At 38.5% G+C, this 16,857-nt stretch overlaps 2 protein-coding genes across 3 annotated transcripts in view; both read left to right on the plus strand.

Annotated features, from left to right (window-relative positions):
* Positions 1-9,630, plus strand: part of LOC102696762 (G protein-coupled receptor kinase 6) — a 100,696-nt gene extending 91,066 nt beyond the window's left edge. Inside the window, exons 13-16 of the mRNA XM_015345036.2 lie at positions 957-1,094; positions 1,691-1,828; positions 2,499-2,630; positions 4,452-9,630. Of these exons, the coding sequence (XP_015200522.1) occupies positions 957-1,094; positions 1,691-1,828; positions 2,499-2,630; positions 4,452-4,505 (462 nt within the window). The 3' untranslated portion in view covers positions 4,506-9,630. The remainder of the gene's footprint in view (positions 1-956; positions 1,095-1,690; positions 1,829-2,498; positions 2,631-4,451) is intronic.
* A 3,916-nt stretch (positions 9,631-13,546) lies between these two features.
* The window catches only part of htt (huntingtin), a 92,420-nt gene continuing 89,109 nt past the window's right edge, over positions 13,547-16,857 (plus strand). For both annotated transcript variants that reach the window (XM_069190079.1, XM_069190082.1), the window contains exon 1: positions 13,547-13,947. In XM_069190079.1, the coding sequence (XP_069046180.1) occupies positions 13,850-13,947 (98 nt within the window). In that variant the 5' untranslated portion in view covers positions 13,547-13,849. The remainder of the gene's footprint in view (positions 13,948-16,857) is intronic.

Consider the following 16,857-nt stretch of genomic DNA (forward strand, 5'->3'; position numbering starts at 1 on the left):
ATGTTTGCCTTGTGATGGACTGGCGGCTGGTCCAGGAGATACCCTGCCTTGCACCCGTTGCTTGCTGGGATACGATCCAGCTTCCCCCGCAACCCTGATTTGGACGAAGCGGTTAGATAATGAAATTGCTCTATTTAACATCAGTGAAACGTTCTACCCATTGAAACTGATCTTGAGATTTCTATTTGCCAGATCTTTATTAGGATCATTGCACAAAGAAAAAAATAGTAAGGTCAGCAGGTAGCCACAATATTTTAAATCATATCTCAGTACAGGCTCTTTGTTACAACTTCTCTTTATGTAAGGTGTTGTGTAACAACAAATACAGAAGAGATCAAACAAGCAGGTGATGTAACATCATGAAAACTATTTTGACCTTTTCCATGCTCTTAATACCATTTTTATGAAAGACCACTGTTATACATTTAAGTATAGATGAATGCAAGTAGATTGCAACAATCCAAAATTTAGTGCCTCGCAAAAGTATCCAGACCCTTTCAGTGGTGTCTGATTAATATTTTTGTGAATTTTAAAATATGTACTTTTTTTGCTTTGAATGTGTGGTGTAGCTTGCATATGTAGCCAATATAAATTGCTACTTCAAAGTGTTATGAATGTAAGCTTAAAAACAACAGAATGTGAAATCTGTACAATGCTCTGAATACTTTTGCAAAGCACTGTAATTCAAGAAATATCCACCCCAGGGTGGATGAATGTTCAATCCAGAGTAGGAAAAAAAACATATTCACATTTTTGAAATCTAACATAGTGTACACAAAAAATGGCAAAGGATGTCATCAGGTCTCCTGTGTATTTAGGCCCTTTGCAGTTTAAATCCTGTTGTTCTACCAAGCTGAAGGCCGAAGGATCTAAATTAAAGGCCTATTGAGCAGAAACTCGTGACTTCTGAACTGAGAGTTTTATAATGTCCAATCTAAACTTTTCCATTTTCACAGCTGCTTGCTAAAGACCCCAAAGAAAGACTGGGTTGTCAGGGAGGAGGAGGGGCAGAAGTGAAGCAGCATCGCATATTTAAAAACATCAACTTCAAGCGACTAGAAGCCAACATGTTGGATCCTCCTTTTATTCCTGACGTGAGTAGAGAAATGTTTTTTTTTTTTTTTTCGGGAGGTGGGAGGTGGGGGTTTGGCACATTAGGAACACACTAGATTGATCCAGAGAAGTCAGTGCACAGCTTTGTAAATTCATTTTTTTGCTTTTGACTTTTCATTACAGTCCATCTAGAATTGCCAGTGGAAATACAGTATGACTGATCTGTTTACCCTTAAGCAAATTATTATAACAACCATCTGTGACTAAACTAAGAAATTTAATGTTTGTCTTCCTGAAGGCTTGTGTGGAGCACTGTCTTGTATAAGTGACTGCTCTTGTGCTTGTACTTGTGAAGCTTTAGTTGTACAGGAGCTACATTATCTTTGGGATTTAAAATCATGTCAAAGTCGTGGCATAGTTTGTCCTGTAGTCTGCACAACCAGCCAGCAGATGGCTCTCTCTTCCCTCTGACTGGGTGGAGTAGCTCTGGCTAAAAGCAGCTTCTTATTGAAGGGATTAGAATGTTGGCTCTTTGACCTGCCAGCTATAGCCATTGGGATACAGCACATCTGTGATTCACAACGAATGGCCATTGAAACCTGCTTGCTGATTTTATTTTGTCCTTTCCTTCCCACAGCCTCGAGCAGTCTATTGCAAAGATGTCCTGGATATTGAACAGTTCTCCACAGTTAAAGGAGTTAATCTGGATCCTACAGATGATGATTTCTATCACAAGTTTGTTACAGGCAGCGTCTCCATCCCCTGGCAGAATGAGGTAATACGGCTTAAAGGCAAATACAAAACATGCCCCTTGTGTTAACAGCTGTACTATTAGACAAAGGTTATGGGTCTAATCACAGTGTCAGCTGTGATTTGAAACAAGCCTGGCTGTCAGCTTTAACATGGCTGAGTAGCTTGTTCCATACTCCCACAGCCCTTTGGGTGAAGATGTGACTTGTGTTTTCAGTCTTAATGCTCTACCCAATTTAATCTCCCATAGAGCATCGCTGTTACAGAATCCTTTTTTCTGCTAATTTGGAGGCATTACACAAGATGGGAACTAAGTCGACCAGAGCAAATTGGAATGTTACATGGAAATACAGGGTTATGAGAAAATGATTTCTAGCAGTGTAGAAATCTTGCAAGTTAGAGTAAAGAGGCCGGATTTGGATGGTGGAATATCAAACTTGCCAGTACAGTCACTCAAGTCTCGGATCAAAAGAAAATCATTCAGCAGTGGAAACATACTCTTTGTTAAGGAAAAATACATTAGTTTCTGCTCTTATGATATGTTGTAGCTGAGACAAAGGTAAATACAAAATGCATGTACCTGGAATGTCGCAGTTTCCGAAAGCCACAGATAACCCATTGTTTTGAAATCCTTTTAGAAGGGAGCGGATCCGTCTTTGCATCTTTTTCATTCAGTTGGGTGTTTTCCATTCCAGATGATCGAGATGGAATGCTTCAAAGAAATTAACGTGTATGAGGCAGATGGGACACTGTGTCCGGATTTAGATGTAAATAGGCCGAATCCGCCGCCAAAGAGAGGTTTCTTTTACAGACTCTTCAGTAGAGAGGTAAGCCAGGACATCTTGAGCTGTAACACTGTCAGTAATCAATAATACTGCCGGTGCTTAGAGGGATGGCAAGCGTCTTCTCCTGTTAATTTCAGTGGCCTATATGAAATCCTGTGTTGTAGAACTACATGACTTCTAAGAGGTAAGAATATCCACCTGAGGAGTGGTTTAGAGTGGGTAGAGTTATTATTAGTTTGTTTGTTAGTTTTAAAACTTCAGGTTTACAAAAAGTTTACCAATTTTTTTTGGTATTAGACTCTCTCTATTAGCTACATACCACGTTTTGTAAATACTATTTGGGAAAGAAAGTTATTCCACTAGTACAATATTTAAAGTCAAAGTCTCTCTAAAATGAATTACACCATAGAAAAGAATATTTTGTTCCTTATCTTATACCTTAAGCCAAAGGCAGGCATAGTCAAACAAAACATAAAGTTTTTATGCATGGCTTTTGCTAAGACATAGTACAAAACGGCAAATGGGCAATATTGCAGTGTGAGGTTACTGGTACTTGAAAACACACCAGTGTGAGAACCACTCCTGAAACAATCTGATTAACTTTGTGGAAAATGCAGTGTTTCCCAATTCAGACAAAGTGTTTCTCTTTGGCTGTCGGGGAATTCTGGTGTGAATGCCGTACTGCTCACTGCCTTTAGCCCGCCAGTTCATGTCCCTTGTTACCAGGCAACGTGTACTTCCACCCAAAGTTAATGTAATCCCAGCCCTAGAGTCTCTCCCTGCCAAATATCCAAAGGGGCAACAACATTCGCTCCAATGCTGTCTGTTTTGTGTTATTCATCTGAATGGCTCCTGCGCCAATTATATTTTTAGAGATTTTGGTCTTAGCACTTGACACCACTTTTCTGTGTTTAGTGTTTTGATAAAACAGTGTTTGCTGCACAGAGATTTCCTCTCCAATTTTCCCAAATTTAAACCATGGTAGTAGCTGTATATATTGGATGAGGAGCTCCTGTTTATTTCACAATTACGGCCAAGTAGAAATTTGGCATGAGCTTGAATAGTATGGCAAACATTGATTGTGAAAAATAATAAATCGTCATATTCCACTGATCAGAAAATGTGTTTTGTTAATTACAACAGTACGGTGGTGTCATTTCCTGAATCATTTGTCCCACTATTTTACCCAAATTCAGAAAACCTAGTTCACTGTTTAACATCTGTGAGTTAACCAAAGAGAAAGATGGGTGTTTTATACACATGTACAGTATACTCTATATACACTTCTTCGCTCCCATTTTCCTGACTCTACCATCACACAAAGAATCTCATTTTGCAAAGGCAGCAGAATGTGTAGATAAGCTTCTTTAAGCCCCACTTAACCTTTCAACAGACCTGCTCAGACCTGTTTCTGTTGGCCAAAAAAAATGAAACAAAAGCGATTGAGTGTTGTTCTTGACAACGTTCATGTGTTGTTCAAGTCCATGGAAATGCTACAGTAAGACCAGTGTAATGATTCCATATTCTCTTAGTCTATAAAGGGCCTAAAAACTAGTGTTCTGAACACCAAGCCTGACTTAAACTTTAAATAAACATACTTTAGGTCTTAAAAAGGTTTGATGTTTACGATACATTACAATGCTAAGGTACAGTTATGGCCTAAAACATTAAAGGCTTGATTTTTATGAAAACATTTGCCCCGATTTCAAAATCAGTAGTTGATTATCTCTAATGCGTAGTAACAAATAGAAGACAACCTTCAAGTTGGTAATATGCGATTAGGTTTAGTCTTAGTTTGGAATTATTTTCAGCCTGCGTCTGCTTTTCTAGAGTGTTTGGAATAATTTGTTTTCCTTTGCTTAGGTTTGTTTTAAGAGTGGCTACAGCGATGACGAAGAGGAGCCGTACAGAATTTAAACCACTCTGACAGCCAAAACATCGCAATCTTAACAAAATGAATGTTTTACTGTATTTATGAATTGTATTAAAAGTGTATTATAATGAAAGAAAAATGTATGAGTTTAAAAATTTTGTACATTTGTACTTGAATTATGTCTAGATGTATATTTTCACTAAAGGTTGTATTGTACAAAAAGCCATATAAGTACCACTTGAATGCATACATATTTTTTCTTTGAATGAATATGAAAATATGTATTTAAAGATTTTTTTAAAGAAGCACAGTTATTGGTATCTGTACTAGTGTTACCTTTTATTTTTAATATAGCATAGGGTTCCATGTCTAATGTTTTATTCTTTTTTTTGGCCAACTTATAGTATTAGCACATCTTTTTTTTTTCTTGAGCTGTAGAACCTCTTTCTGAAAAGGTATTTCATCCTATGTAAGAAATCTGTAAGGTACGTATAAAAACACAATTGTCATTTTATGGCTTGAGAAAGTGGATGAGGGTACCTTATGCTTTTTAAAGCTGTGTCAGAATGGTCCGTCTTTTGTGATTTAAAATAGCCCAGCTGCTTAAAAAAGATTTTGTACTGCAGTTGCTTCAGCTTTGGCATGGTAAAGGCTTATATCGTCAATTGAACTGTACACCTTTTTTCCTTTTCCAAAGAAGCACACCTTACCAGTTAGTTGAAGTAACCTACTGTTACAATATGGAAACATTCCATTCTTGGCCCATACCCATTATTAAAATCTGTAACAATGACTCAAACATTATCCTGGACCTACTAGGCCATTTGTCAACATTTGCTGTTTTAGTAAGATAGTTATTAGGTCTTGTACATTTTTTCTACCATTGAGAGACTTGCATGATAGAAATATTCTAGGGAGATTCATGCTTGTCATGTATGTGTCTGAATGACATAGACAACAGAAGACTACAGTACATCTTCCTAACTCTACAAATTATATAAATAGGCTATCATATACTATATGTATGCAGTGGTCTCAAGCCAATGAATAACATTCCAAACTCTTGCCTGGAGACTGGGAAAACTTTAGGGATTTCATGGTGCCTAGCAATCTCCATGTCACTGTCAATGAGTTACCTTGGTGTACCCGTGCCTTAAAGAATATAAAATAAAGGGGGACTGACCTTGAAGTAATCTGAGTTTTCACAACACTCTATAAATACTTGTCATAGAAAATGAATGAGTGTCTTCATCCATTCTTCATTTTCTTTTTTATAAACTAGGCCAAGTCATGTGAAGGCTGAAGGAGGTGAAAATTATGCAGCTTCCTCATGGGTTTTTAATGCAGTCTGTATTTCTTCATGAGTGTATATCAACAATATAGAATTAAAAAAATGTAGGTCTTCAGTAATAGGTCAGAGGTTTCAAAGGCGTGTCACTCCTTTGCAACCCAAGCTATCCACCATTGCTGCTGTCCTGTCTTGCACTGGCCTAGAAGGAACGTGGCATTATTAATGTTCTTTTGTTTGTGAGAGTGCATTCTCAATGATATCAAAAAGAAAGGTCCTTACAGTTCATTTGCATGTTAAATTTCAAACTAAAATACATTCTGGAAGCAAAAGAATCCCAGGGCGTTTTTTGAAAAGAGTAGGGGTGTAACCCTGGCGTCCTGGCCAAATTTCCCATTGGCCCTTACCAATCATGGCCTTAAAATAATCCCCATCTATAAATTGGCTTTATTACTCTGCTCTCCTCCCCATTGATAGCTGGTGTGTGGTGAGCATACTGACACACTATGGCTGCCGTCCCATCATCTAGGTTGATGCTGCACATTGGTGGTGGTGGAGGAGAGTCCCCATTACCTGTAAAGCGCTTTGAGTGGAGTGTCCAGAAAAGCACTATATAATTGTAAGCAATTGTTATTAATTAAAAGCTGATAATGATCTTACTACCACCTGTTTTACAGTAAACCATACTATAATCGACATCTGCTCTGCTTTTAAAACACAGGATATTTAAATTACTCTTATTTTGACTAGACAGAAAAGGGCTATGAGGATAATTTTTTTAAGAAGCCACAGACAACACAGCCCCCTTACTGGAAGGTGAGCACTGACTTGAGGAGAGACGTGTCCCTCACCACAGTCATCCAATAGGCCTCTTGGGTCGCTTTGTTGGTCGAGACTCAAGAATGTCCTTTTCCCAAAAAACTCACAGCCTCCCCTCGCTGGTACTCTTTCGGTTGTGCAACATCGCCTGGGGAATCTCAGTCACTGACTGCTAGTGACATGACCCAGGCTCCATGCCGTGGGGCTGCTCCTGGCAAGAGGCTTAAATATTGAGCCACTCAGGAGGCCCCAACGTGATTCCATTTGAAAATGGAACTGGGTGTTACCTCTTCATTACATATGTCTGGCTATAATTTTGTAGTAAATTTGTATTTCCTTAATGTGTCTGTAAAATATATATATATAACCAATCTTACAAATGCAGCTTCCTTTCTTTAAGAACCCAACTAGGCTTGTAAACAGCGTGTATCACTCGGGTGGCTTTTGGGCTGTTGCCTGCATTAAAGGAAGAATGCCTTTGTTGAAATCTTTATTTCTTAGTACAAGAGAGTCCAATAAATCCTCTTTTTCAATGTCATAAACTGCTTTACATCCTTAATATTTTGTGTTGTTTCTTCAGTTGAAGAGTTCTTTTTTCTCTATTTTTTTAAATCTGGACTTCTGCCTATGTAAAACTAATTAATCCTCCATGGGGGGGCAGAGGAATTTCAAACAAAAAGTTTGCAGGGCTTGCAGTTTTGATTGAAAGGCTTGTGGTCAGGATTCGGTATATAACAGTATATTATTATACGATCAGTTCTTTTTATTGTCCAGAAGCATTTTGCCTCCACCAACAAGTATTCTGTGTGTGTGTGTGTGTTTCTGCCGTGCATTTTTCAAACATGACATTTCCGTTTGAAGAATTAACTTTTACTGGCACTTTTCAGTGTCATAAAAGTTTCTTCAAAATGAATGACAGTGTTGAAAGTGTGACTGAAGTTCTTGCATTAGAACATTACTTGGCTTAAGTGTGTGTTTTTTTGCTGAACGGACCAAATGATGGAATTCAGTTTTCCATAAATCAGCTACAGACACCTTTTAGCTTACTCCTTTAGCCAACAGATATCGTTTGTTAATCATTTTAATGCTGTGAAAATTGGTGACAATCTTTCTTTACATGATAGAAGCCATGTTTGCACGCATTTAGTAGCTGTCTCTTTTTTTCATGCATTATGTTGATACTGGACTAGCTGTACAAGAAACCACAACCTTATTATATTTACTTATTCACTGGAGTGACAAAATAAAGCCTTATTGATTCATTTATTTCAGTGTTAAGTTTGCAAGACATTATGGGCTATTACTACAATTTAATTTGGAACAAGTTAATTGTACTTGTTATCACCAATGAATTTTCCAAATCCTTCCCCTTTACTCCTCTTACAGCAGTGATTTGGAAATTTATTGAATATAAAACTATTGATTCTGTGGTTGTGGGTAGTAGTTGGCGATACTGGAACTGAATTTGTGTTTATTTTTATGGGGGGCAATATTGTTCCTGGTTTCAGTATTTTTTTTATTTTATTGTTTCTTAAAATTGAACTTGCAGTTTGTGTTCATGGAGCCCAGACTCCAAGGCTGGACATAGCTTATTTGTAACAATATCCTCAATATGATGAACATTCTGACCAACAGGTTCATAGACAAAAAGCAAGGGGCACATTAAAAATAGTAACATTTCTTTGCCCATATAACTGTATTTCTGTAGCATTTTTGGTATTATTTTGCTTTCCTAAAAATTATTATAGAGCAGAAAATCTAGTGTCCTGAACAGTACTGAAAGAAAATAGAATGGTAAAAAAGGTTTCAACATATTTTCTGTGATAATTAAGACTACTACACTATATGTTGGTCAGTAATGTTAGAATACAGAAGAAAACAAGAATTGAAACTTTACTTTAACACACTTGTTCCTTAGAGCTTTACGGATTTAAGACTTGTCCAACATTGTGAGTAACTGTGTTTTTAAAAAGAGCATTGTATGGTAATTCTTGAATGTTCTCCTTTATGGGGGAGCCCAAAGTTGAACTGGGGCACAGTACTTTCTTATCAACACCCAGTCTCACGGACAACTGTCATGTGAACACCCTTTTTGTGATGTCGTAATCCTAATTTGCAATTGTTTTACGATCAGAAGTAGCTTTTGGTTACTTCTTGTGTTTCCTTCATAGTCAATCAAAGTGTCATAAAACTGTTTTGCACTTTTTCATGCAGTTCTATGCTTCTCCCTTCTCAGTCCTTATTGTGGCATACCATAGTAAAAGAGGAGTAAAGTGTGGTGATTTATAAAGAACAATTGGTAAAGCATAGGTACAGAATGCAAAGCATTCTAGACAGACTGGGAAGACAAGGCAAGAAAAAGTATGGTCAGACTCCAGACAAAGAAAATGTACTGTGGTAAGCTGCTAAAAGCATCCATTCTTAATCATTGAGAAACCCAGTGTCAAAGTAAGGGTTATGTAGAAACGTTTGGGCTCCCCCAAAGAACAGCAGGAATCAAATGATAGTTTTGTTGCATTGTGGGCTTTTGTAACAGGGCATCAAAATAGAAGTGTTGCAGATGTTACCAATAACGTCAAACCAAGAATTGAAGGAGAGTCTGTGATGGCTCATTCCACTATTTTAAATGGGACATTTAAGACAGACTTTGGCCTTTAACCATGTACCAATTATCAAACCTTTTTTCTAAAAAAAAAACCTTTATCAGAGGGACTAATCTAACCGTATTCAGTTTCCCAGAATTTTGCTGGTAAGGAAATACTTTTAACAGTTTGAATGTCTGCACAAAGTGCATTTTAATGCCTGTTTTAAAATGTTTTACTAATCAAGCATGTATCGGTAGTAATCTTCAGGTTTCTTGTTTGTAAATTATATTACAGTGCCAACATATCAGAAATATTGGATGCCGCCTTTATTAATGCAAGGTGACCGATTTTGTAGTTGTACAGTCTTGTCTTTCAACCACTGCAGTAAGTGTATTTCTTGTACAAGTTCTATCACTGGTTGTTGTACCATATCTGACATTTGTAATTATGAAATAAAACACTGCCGTTTGTACAAAATAGCTTCCCTGTGCTTTATTTAAACAAAGCTATTTCAGTGGGTGCTTCAGCCAATTGAATTTTATTTGCTGTAATGCTATGATAGACTCAAGCTTTAAATTTGCTCATTTTGCTTCCCAGTAATTAACATGATTGACTACTTGGAGAACTGTTCTTGAATTTAACGTTTCACACAAGGGATGGCTTGTAACCCATGATGGTTACATAACCATCAGTTTAGAAAAAAATAATTTCTAGTTTCGAAATTGTACATTAGTTATTCTGTTTTGTGGAGTAAAATGTGTATCTTGCTGTGCAGCAGAGTGGGAATATCACAAACATGACCAATTCACTGTATGACAAAGCTGAAGGAAGATGCAGTTTTGTGGTAAAAATGAAATCACCTCATAGGCACACTGCTAACCCTTTTTGTGAGTCCAGCTTTTATCATTAGCTTTACAAAAATGATCTTTTCTCCTGTAAATGTAATGTACAATTCTTTTAACCAAAAAAAAAAATCTCTAAAAAACACTATTACAACACAAAAGGAAAAAAAAAAATGTTTGGATCCAGCAACAAGTAAAGATTCTTATTTTTTACAAGGTGTTTTATCAATATATATATAGGCAGCTCTCCCTAAGTGAGCATAAAGAGATTAATCCATCCATTTTCTAACACGTTTCTAACAACTGAGGGTCATGGTGGAGCCAGAGTCTACTGGTGAGCAACAGACACAAGGGAGGACACACCCTGGATGGGAAGGCAGTCCATCGCAGGGCCATAAAGTGATTAAAGCTGCCCAAAAATAAACAGCTGAATTTCAGATTTAGCTGAGAAAAATAAGGTAGTGTGTGAATTGTCTTTGGTGGTTTTAAAAAAGTATGAACTATCCTGGTGTCATGTACTGGTGAAAGGGCTAGTAAAATATATATTTTTGACAGTGCTGAAAACGGAAACATCTCTTGTTAAAATTACTTATAAATATTACATATTTAAAGAGGGGAAAGGGTTGCCTCTCACCCCTTCTATACATTCGGCTTGGCTGCCATTATACAATGATAGACCTTGTGCCTTGCAAATGTATTCAGACCCTTGCTCAGTTTACACAGTTGGATTTAAAGCTTACAATCATGACACTTTCAAGTAGAAATTCTTGTCTCTTATACAATCTGCTCCAAACACTAAAGCAAAAAAAGGAAAAAAACAGATAAATGAAAGAAAAATGGTAAAGTTATGATTGCAGAAATATCCCAACACTAGCTGTGGCAAACCTAAGTTAATTACCTTAACAAGACACAGAATTAGTTTAGTAGTCTCAGTGTGTATGTAATAAAAGCAGTTCACATGATTTTCAAATAATAGACCTGTCTCTGTAAGGTTCCTTGGTCAGGTAGTGAATGGATCATAAAACCGAGTATTTTTCTAAAGAACTCAGGAATAAATGTGTGTAAAGTAAAAGATTGGGAGATAGGTATAAAAACATATCAAAGACCCTTAATATCTCTTTGAGGATCGTGAAGTTGATCATTAAGAAGTAGGAGGCACCCAGACACTGCCTAGATCAGGCTGTACCTCCAAACTGGAAAAGGAAAAAAATAGTTATGGATTCCAGAGTGAGGCCAACAGTGATTTTGAAAGAGCTTAGATCAGAGAAAATGTCCATGGGTCAACAATATCCCAGCCAGTCCACAAAGGGGCTTTGTATGGATCTTTTAATTTACATCTCCAATCTCACATGGGATTTCCAACAATGCACCTAAGGGACACTACAAATATACAGGACAATTGCAAAGCAGTGCATATAATGCAAACCCAACTGCAATACACAGTCAACACCATTCCCTGCGTCAAGCATGGTGGTGACAGTATTATGTTATGGGCCTGCTTCTCATAAGGAACTGAGAAGACTAATGGAAAATGAATGGACCAAAACAGAAGAAAACCTGTTTCAATCTCATAAAGACCTAAAACTGGGAGGAACATTAGCCTTTCAGCAGGAGAATGACCCAGAATGCAGGGCCAAAGTCTTAGGAATAAGAACGTTAATGGAATTGAGTGGCCAGTTCAGAATGTCAGTAAGCACAGTTGGTGGGGGCTAACCCAAAAAGAACTGCAGTTGTACTTGCTGTCAAAAGGTAGCCAAGAATAGCTGTAATTGCTGCCAATAGTTTCTACCAAATATTGAATTCATGCATCCTTGAACTGAGGTTACCCACATACCACCATATGATTCTCTTCACCAGGCAATTGTGGACCTTTCATCACAAACCACTCATGCTGTTTATGACCTAGATAAAAGAATACTGCTTTAATACTATAATGCTAATGCAAAAAAAAATCTGTTATTTACTGCAACATAATTTACCATTAGAACTTTTCTGTCTAAGCATTCAAATTTGAATACATTATCAATTTAAAATGTGTTGGATCATTTTATAATGTCAAGACCATAGGGGGCTGTGCGCTATACACATTTGCACCCCTAGCAAAGAACTGAAATCTGTGTTGGAAGGACTGAGTGTAAATGCTCGTCAATCGTTCTATAGCATATTATGTTTTCATAAATGTAAATAAATGCATTTGTTAATAATAAAGGCTTGTTGTGTTAAAGTTCACCTGGACTATATTACTGTCTTATTTTTGAGTCCCATCCAACAGGGGTAGGAATAGACGAGGTCTGGGTTCTTTTCTTGGCTGCAGGCTCTTTAGGTGTGTAAAAAGACTTAAAGGACGTTCCCTCTGTGGAAAGAATGTCACCTACAAATACTGCAATCAAACAGGTTTTTTTTAAAAAAACCTGAAGCATGCATTTGGAAAATTATACCAAACCACTGGAGTACGGGATGCTATTCAAAGCCCTGGCTAATAAATATGATTTCCCTGAACAGATAATCATACAGATACATTTTTTTACCAGATCTGCTAGGTAATTTGAAAAGAAGTGTACAGTGCCTTGCACAAGTAGTTAGACCCTTCCTGTGGTTTTCCATCCATTTTGTAACTGCTTTACCCAATTCAGGGTCACAGGGGAGCCAGAGCCTGTCCCACCAAGCAAAAGGTGTGAGGCATGATTCACCCTGGATGGGATACCAGTCCATTGCAGGGCAGACACAAACACCCCTACACTTAGGACCAGTTTTCCCAAAATCCAATTGATCTAATAGAATGTCTTTGGAATTATGGGAGCACCCAGAGAAAACCTGCATGAACATGGGGAGAACATATAAACTCCACACAGATAGCACCCCAGGTCTGGAATTGAACCCAGGGCCCCAGAGCTGTGAGGAGGCAATGCTAACCACAGCACTACCCTGTATAAAAAATGTTCCTATTAAACATATTAATTGATATATCAACTGACCACTGACATTTGCTGTATTGTGCCGTTTTCCCCCAAATGCATTTGAAAGTCCCTGCTACTTACTTTACCGTCCACAGGGACATCCCAGATATGTGATGCAACATGCCATTATTTCACTAGCTAGCCACCACTATCACAAATTCATCGAAATATCCAGATCATGGATCCAGAGTACTACACACGAGAGTCGAAGCTCTGCTTTTGTGGTTTTCAGTACACGTACCACAACATTTGTATGATAGGACAAAAGAGAAATTTCTCTTGACAGGACAGGAAGCTCATCTCCACACTTTACTGATTACCAATCTTCAAACTAATTACCATCAACATCAGATCAGAAACCTGTGGCCTTAAGGTCATGTTTTTTTGGGTAAAAAGAGGGATTTATTTTGCTGTTCAATAAAAATAATACGGTGACCAATCAGAAGGCAGCCTCCCAGCAAGAAAACTTCGTGGTACATTCAGCCTCTGAGCCGCTTTGGTAAGTAAACCCACGCCGCCCTCTTGCCGAGATGAAGACAGCCCCGGTCGTGTTATTGCTCTCCCGTCCTCTCAATCAAACACAAGCGGCTCCCGATCAGCCACTCACAGCGCGGCTCCCCCTCAAGCTGTCAGGGAATATACTTCCTTGCTAGGAGGGAGGCTGATGGGATGCATCAAAGATGGCTAACAAAATTGGATATAACAGCAACTAAGTCCCATTCATTTAAATGATAGATTTTTAAAAACCGTAACGAAATCCCCGTGACAGGTGGGGTGTCGCGGAGCCCAAACCCGTGGCTGGATTTAACACGCATGAAGCGCGTAGGCCGTTCCCTTCCTTAACGTCTTTGCGTTGCCCCGCTGTTTGTGTTATTTGTAAATATTATTCCTGTTAAAATGGCCACCATGGAGAAACTGATGAAGGCCTTCGAGTCTCTCAAGTCATTCCAGCAACAACAGGGACCACCATCGGCCGAAGAGCTAGTTCAGAAACAGTAAGTACAGAGCAAGCGAGGTGACGAGACCGGGCACTGAATGGCGGTGCCCTGGGTTGGTGGGCAGCGTAGCAGTGATTGAACAGTCGAGATCAAGTCATCGTAAATTACTTGGAGTTGTCCCTACGGGTGGTGTTTGCGGCGGTTGCGTACCCGATCGCTGTAGGTGCATCAATAATAAATGCACACAAACTCATCTGCCTTGGAAAGCTCTTTCGTTGTTGGTTTGTAAATACACGGAAAGATTAGCCAAACTCCCTACTACATCGTAAACAGCGAACGCAGTCGTACCTCTGGTTGCTCCTGGTGCAGATCCCAGGGAATCAAGTTAACTTAGAGTTTTCTTGTACAAAGATCTGTTTGAAAATCGATTTTTTTTATATACAGTATGTAGTTTTCGGGGCAGGGGTGGCTAGATAATGAAAGTCGGGCAGTTTGTGGTGTGGCGTAGGTGTCGGTGATAAGCACAAACAGGTACAGGAGCTGCGAATTTCAAAACACAGTATTGCAATGACACAGTTGTATTGATATATGTTAGTCATAATAGTTAAAAGATAAAAAAAACGTCTGTTAATTCAAGATTTAGGATAGATGGCACTTTGAAAACATTATCTGCTGTGCAATACTTCTTAAAAATACATTCTGTCAGTGAATATTTCCATAGTTTTTAAATTCCGCTCATGTTGTATATGCAGCACTATACGGTCCTATTTTGGTTTGTGCAGTGTATGAAAGCTACTGTTTCTGTAACATCGGTGCAAGACATGATACAGTTACAGTTTTTAAGTTTACCTGTAGCATGCTCTGCCAGGTCTATATCACTTTTGAAACCAGTTACGAGTGTCTCAGCCTCAGAAACTCTGCTGTATCAATGATGTCCTGTATAGATAAAATCTCTTAAATAAGTGATTGTACACGGTGCAAAACAACTCTACCACTCACCCCTAGCTCTTACACATGTAACCTACATAAAATTAATTCTCATTCCTCCATTTTCTAACTGCTTCATCCAATTCAGGGTTGAGGGGGAGCTGGAGCCTATCTCAGCAAGGTGCACAAGGTGGGGTATATTCTGGACAGGATGCCAGTCCATCACAGGACAGACATGCAGACATACTGACACTCACACCAGGGCCAATTTTCCCAGATGCCAATTAACCTACTGTGGTTGGAAACATGAGTACCCAGAGGAAACCCAGATGAACCAGGGGAGAACATATGAACTCTGTGCAGATAGACCCCCAGTTTTGAACCCAGGGCCCCAGTACTGCGAGGCAGCAATGCTAACCACTCTGCCATTGTGCCACCCACACAGATAACACTCCATGTCCGGAATTTAACTTTAACAATATAGATGTTGCATCAGTAGTCTGTGATTTCACGGGATTGGAATATGTTATCCTTCTTCACCGTACTGGAAACACTAAACAATGAAAGGTCTTGTGACTACTTTATTAAATCTGTGTAATCATCCATCTCGGAGATGTCATTCTCATTGAACAGGTTGCTACTGACCCCTAGATAACTAAGAATGTAGTGTTGTACATATACAGTGCAACAATCCACTACTACAGTAGTGTAGCAATGCAAGGCTTTTTGTGAAGGTGCAAAGTATTCACACAACTTCAACTTAGTCGTTGAATAGTATATTGAAGGAATGCATGGGATGTGGAATGCTTTGTGACATTATACAATCGAGTTCTTAAAGATAGTGACTGACAATTCAGTACATAGATCACAGAGCTCAGTTTGCTAGTAATTTCTTTGAGTTGCGTTTTGCTTTGTGATACTCAGTGCCACAAAGCATATACTGTACAGGTAAAACTCTGTGTTGTTACCTTTTAGTATGTAGAAAACAGCTAATATAATTTATAGGCTGTTCCTTTTTTCAGATACCTAAGTATGTTGTTTTATAGAGGCTATTCCAGTGCCTTCCAAAAGTATTGAGACCCTTGCACAGTTTTCACATTTTCTTGCTTTAAAGCTTGCAGTGACTTTAGTAGCAATTAATATTTGTTTAATATACAACCCACGCCCCGCCTTCAAAGCAAAGAAGAAGAAAGAGTTAATGGATAATATGAAAGAAAAACAGGAATAGTAATGACTGCATAAACATTCAAAACCATTGCCGTGGCAAATCTCAGTTAATCTAGGTGCACAAAATTACTTTAATGAGACAAACAATTAGTTGAGTGGCCATTGTCTAATGGTATGATATGAATAAATATAACTCGGTAAGGCCCCTCGATCAGGTAGTGAGATAGATAAGACTTTATTGATCCCAAAGGGAAAAGGAAGTGTTACAGCAGCCCATCCCAAGACAAGCAAAAACAGACATCAGAACAGATGAAAAATTAAAATACATACAGTAATATAAAATAAATGAAAACATTTCAGATACCCTAATATCTCTGAGCCTGGTGAGGTGGAAGGCCCCCAGACACTGTTCCTTCCAGTCGGAGGAACAAGGAAGAACAGAGTTAACCACGAGGCCAACAGTAACCTTTTCAGAGTTGCTGAGCTCTGTGGTCGAGATGGGAGGAAATGTCCAGGAGTCAACTATATCTTGGTCAGTCCACAGAGGAGGCTTGTGTGGAACCGAAAGAACACACCGTAAATCTCAAAGCACCTAAATGACACTGCAAACGTGTGGCAAAGGGATTTTGTGATCAAATGTTTGTTTTTTGTCTATATGCGTTTAGACAAAAGCGTTACATATGGAGGTGGCAGCATCATGTTATAGTTGTGCTTCTCATCAGCAGGGACTGAGAAGTGGGTCAAGACTGATGGGAAAATACCTTATAAAAATTCCCCGAAGTTAATATTGATCTGCCTGAGCTGTGCAGTGAGATCTTTATAATGGAGTACAGGGTGCAGTGCACCTGTTTTGTTTGTCTGTATATTGTTTTT

Source organism: Lepisosteus oculatus, chromosome 1 (genome assembly GCF_040954835.1).
Source record: "Lepisosteus oculatus isolate fLepOcu1 chromosome 1, fLepOcu1.hap2, whole genome shotgun sequence".
In the NCBI taxonomy this organism is placed as follows: domain Eukaryota; kingdom Metazoa; phylum Chordata; class Actinopteri; order Semionotiformes; family Lepisosteidae; genus Lepisosteus; species Lepisosteus oculatus.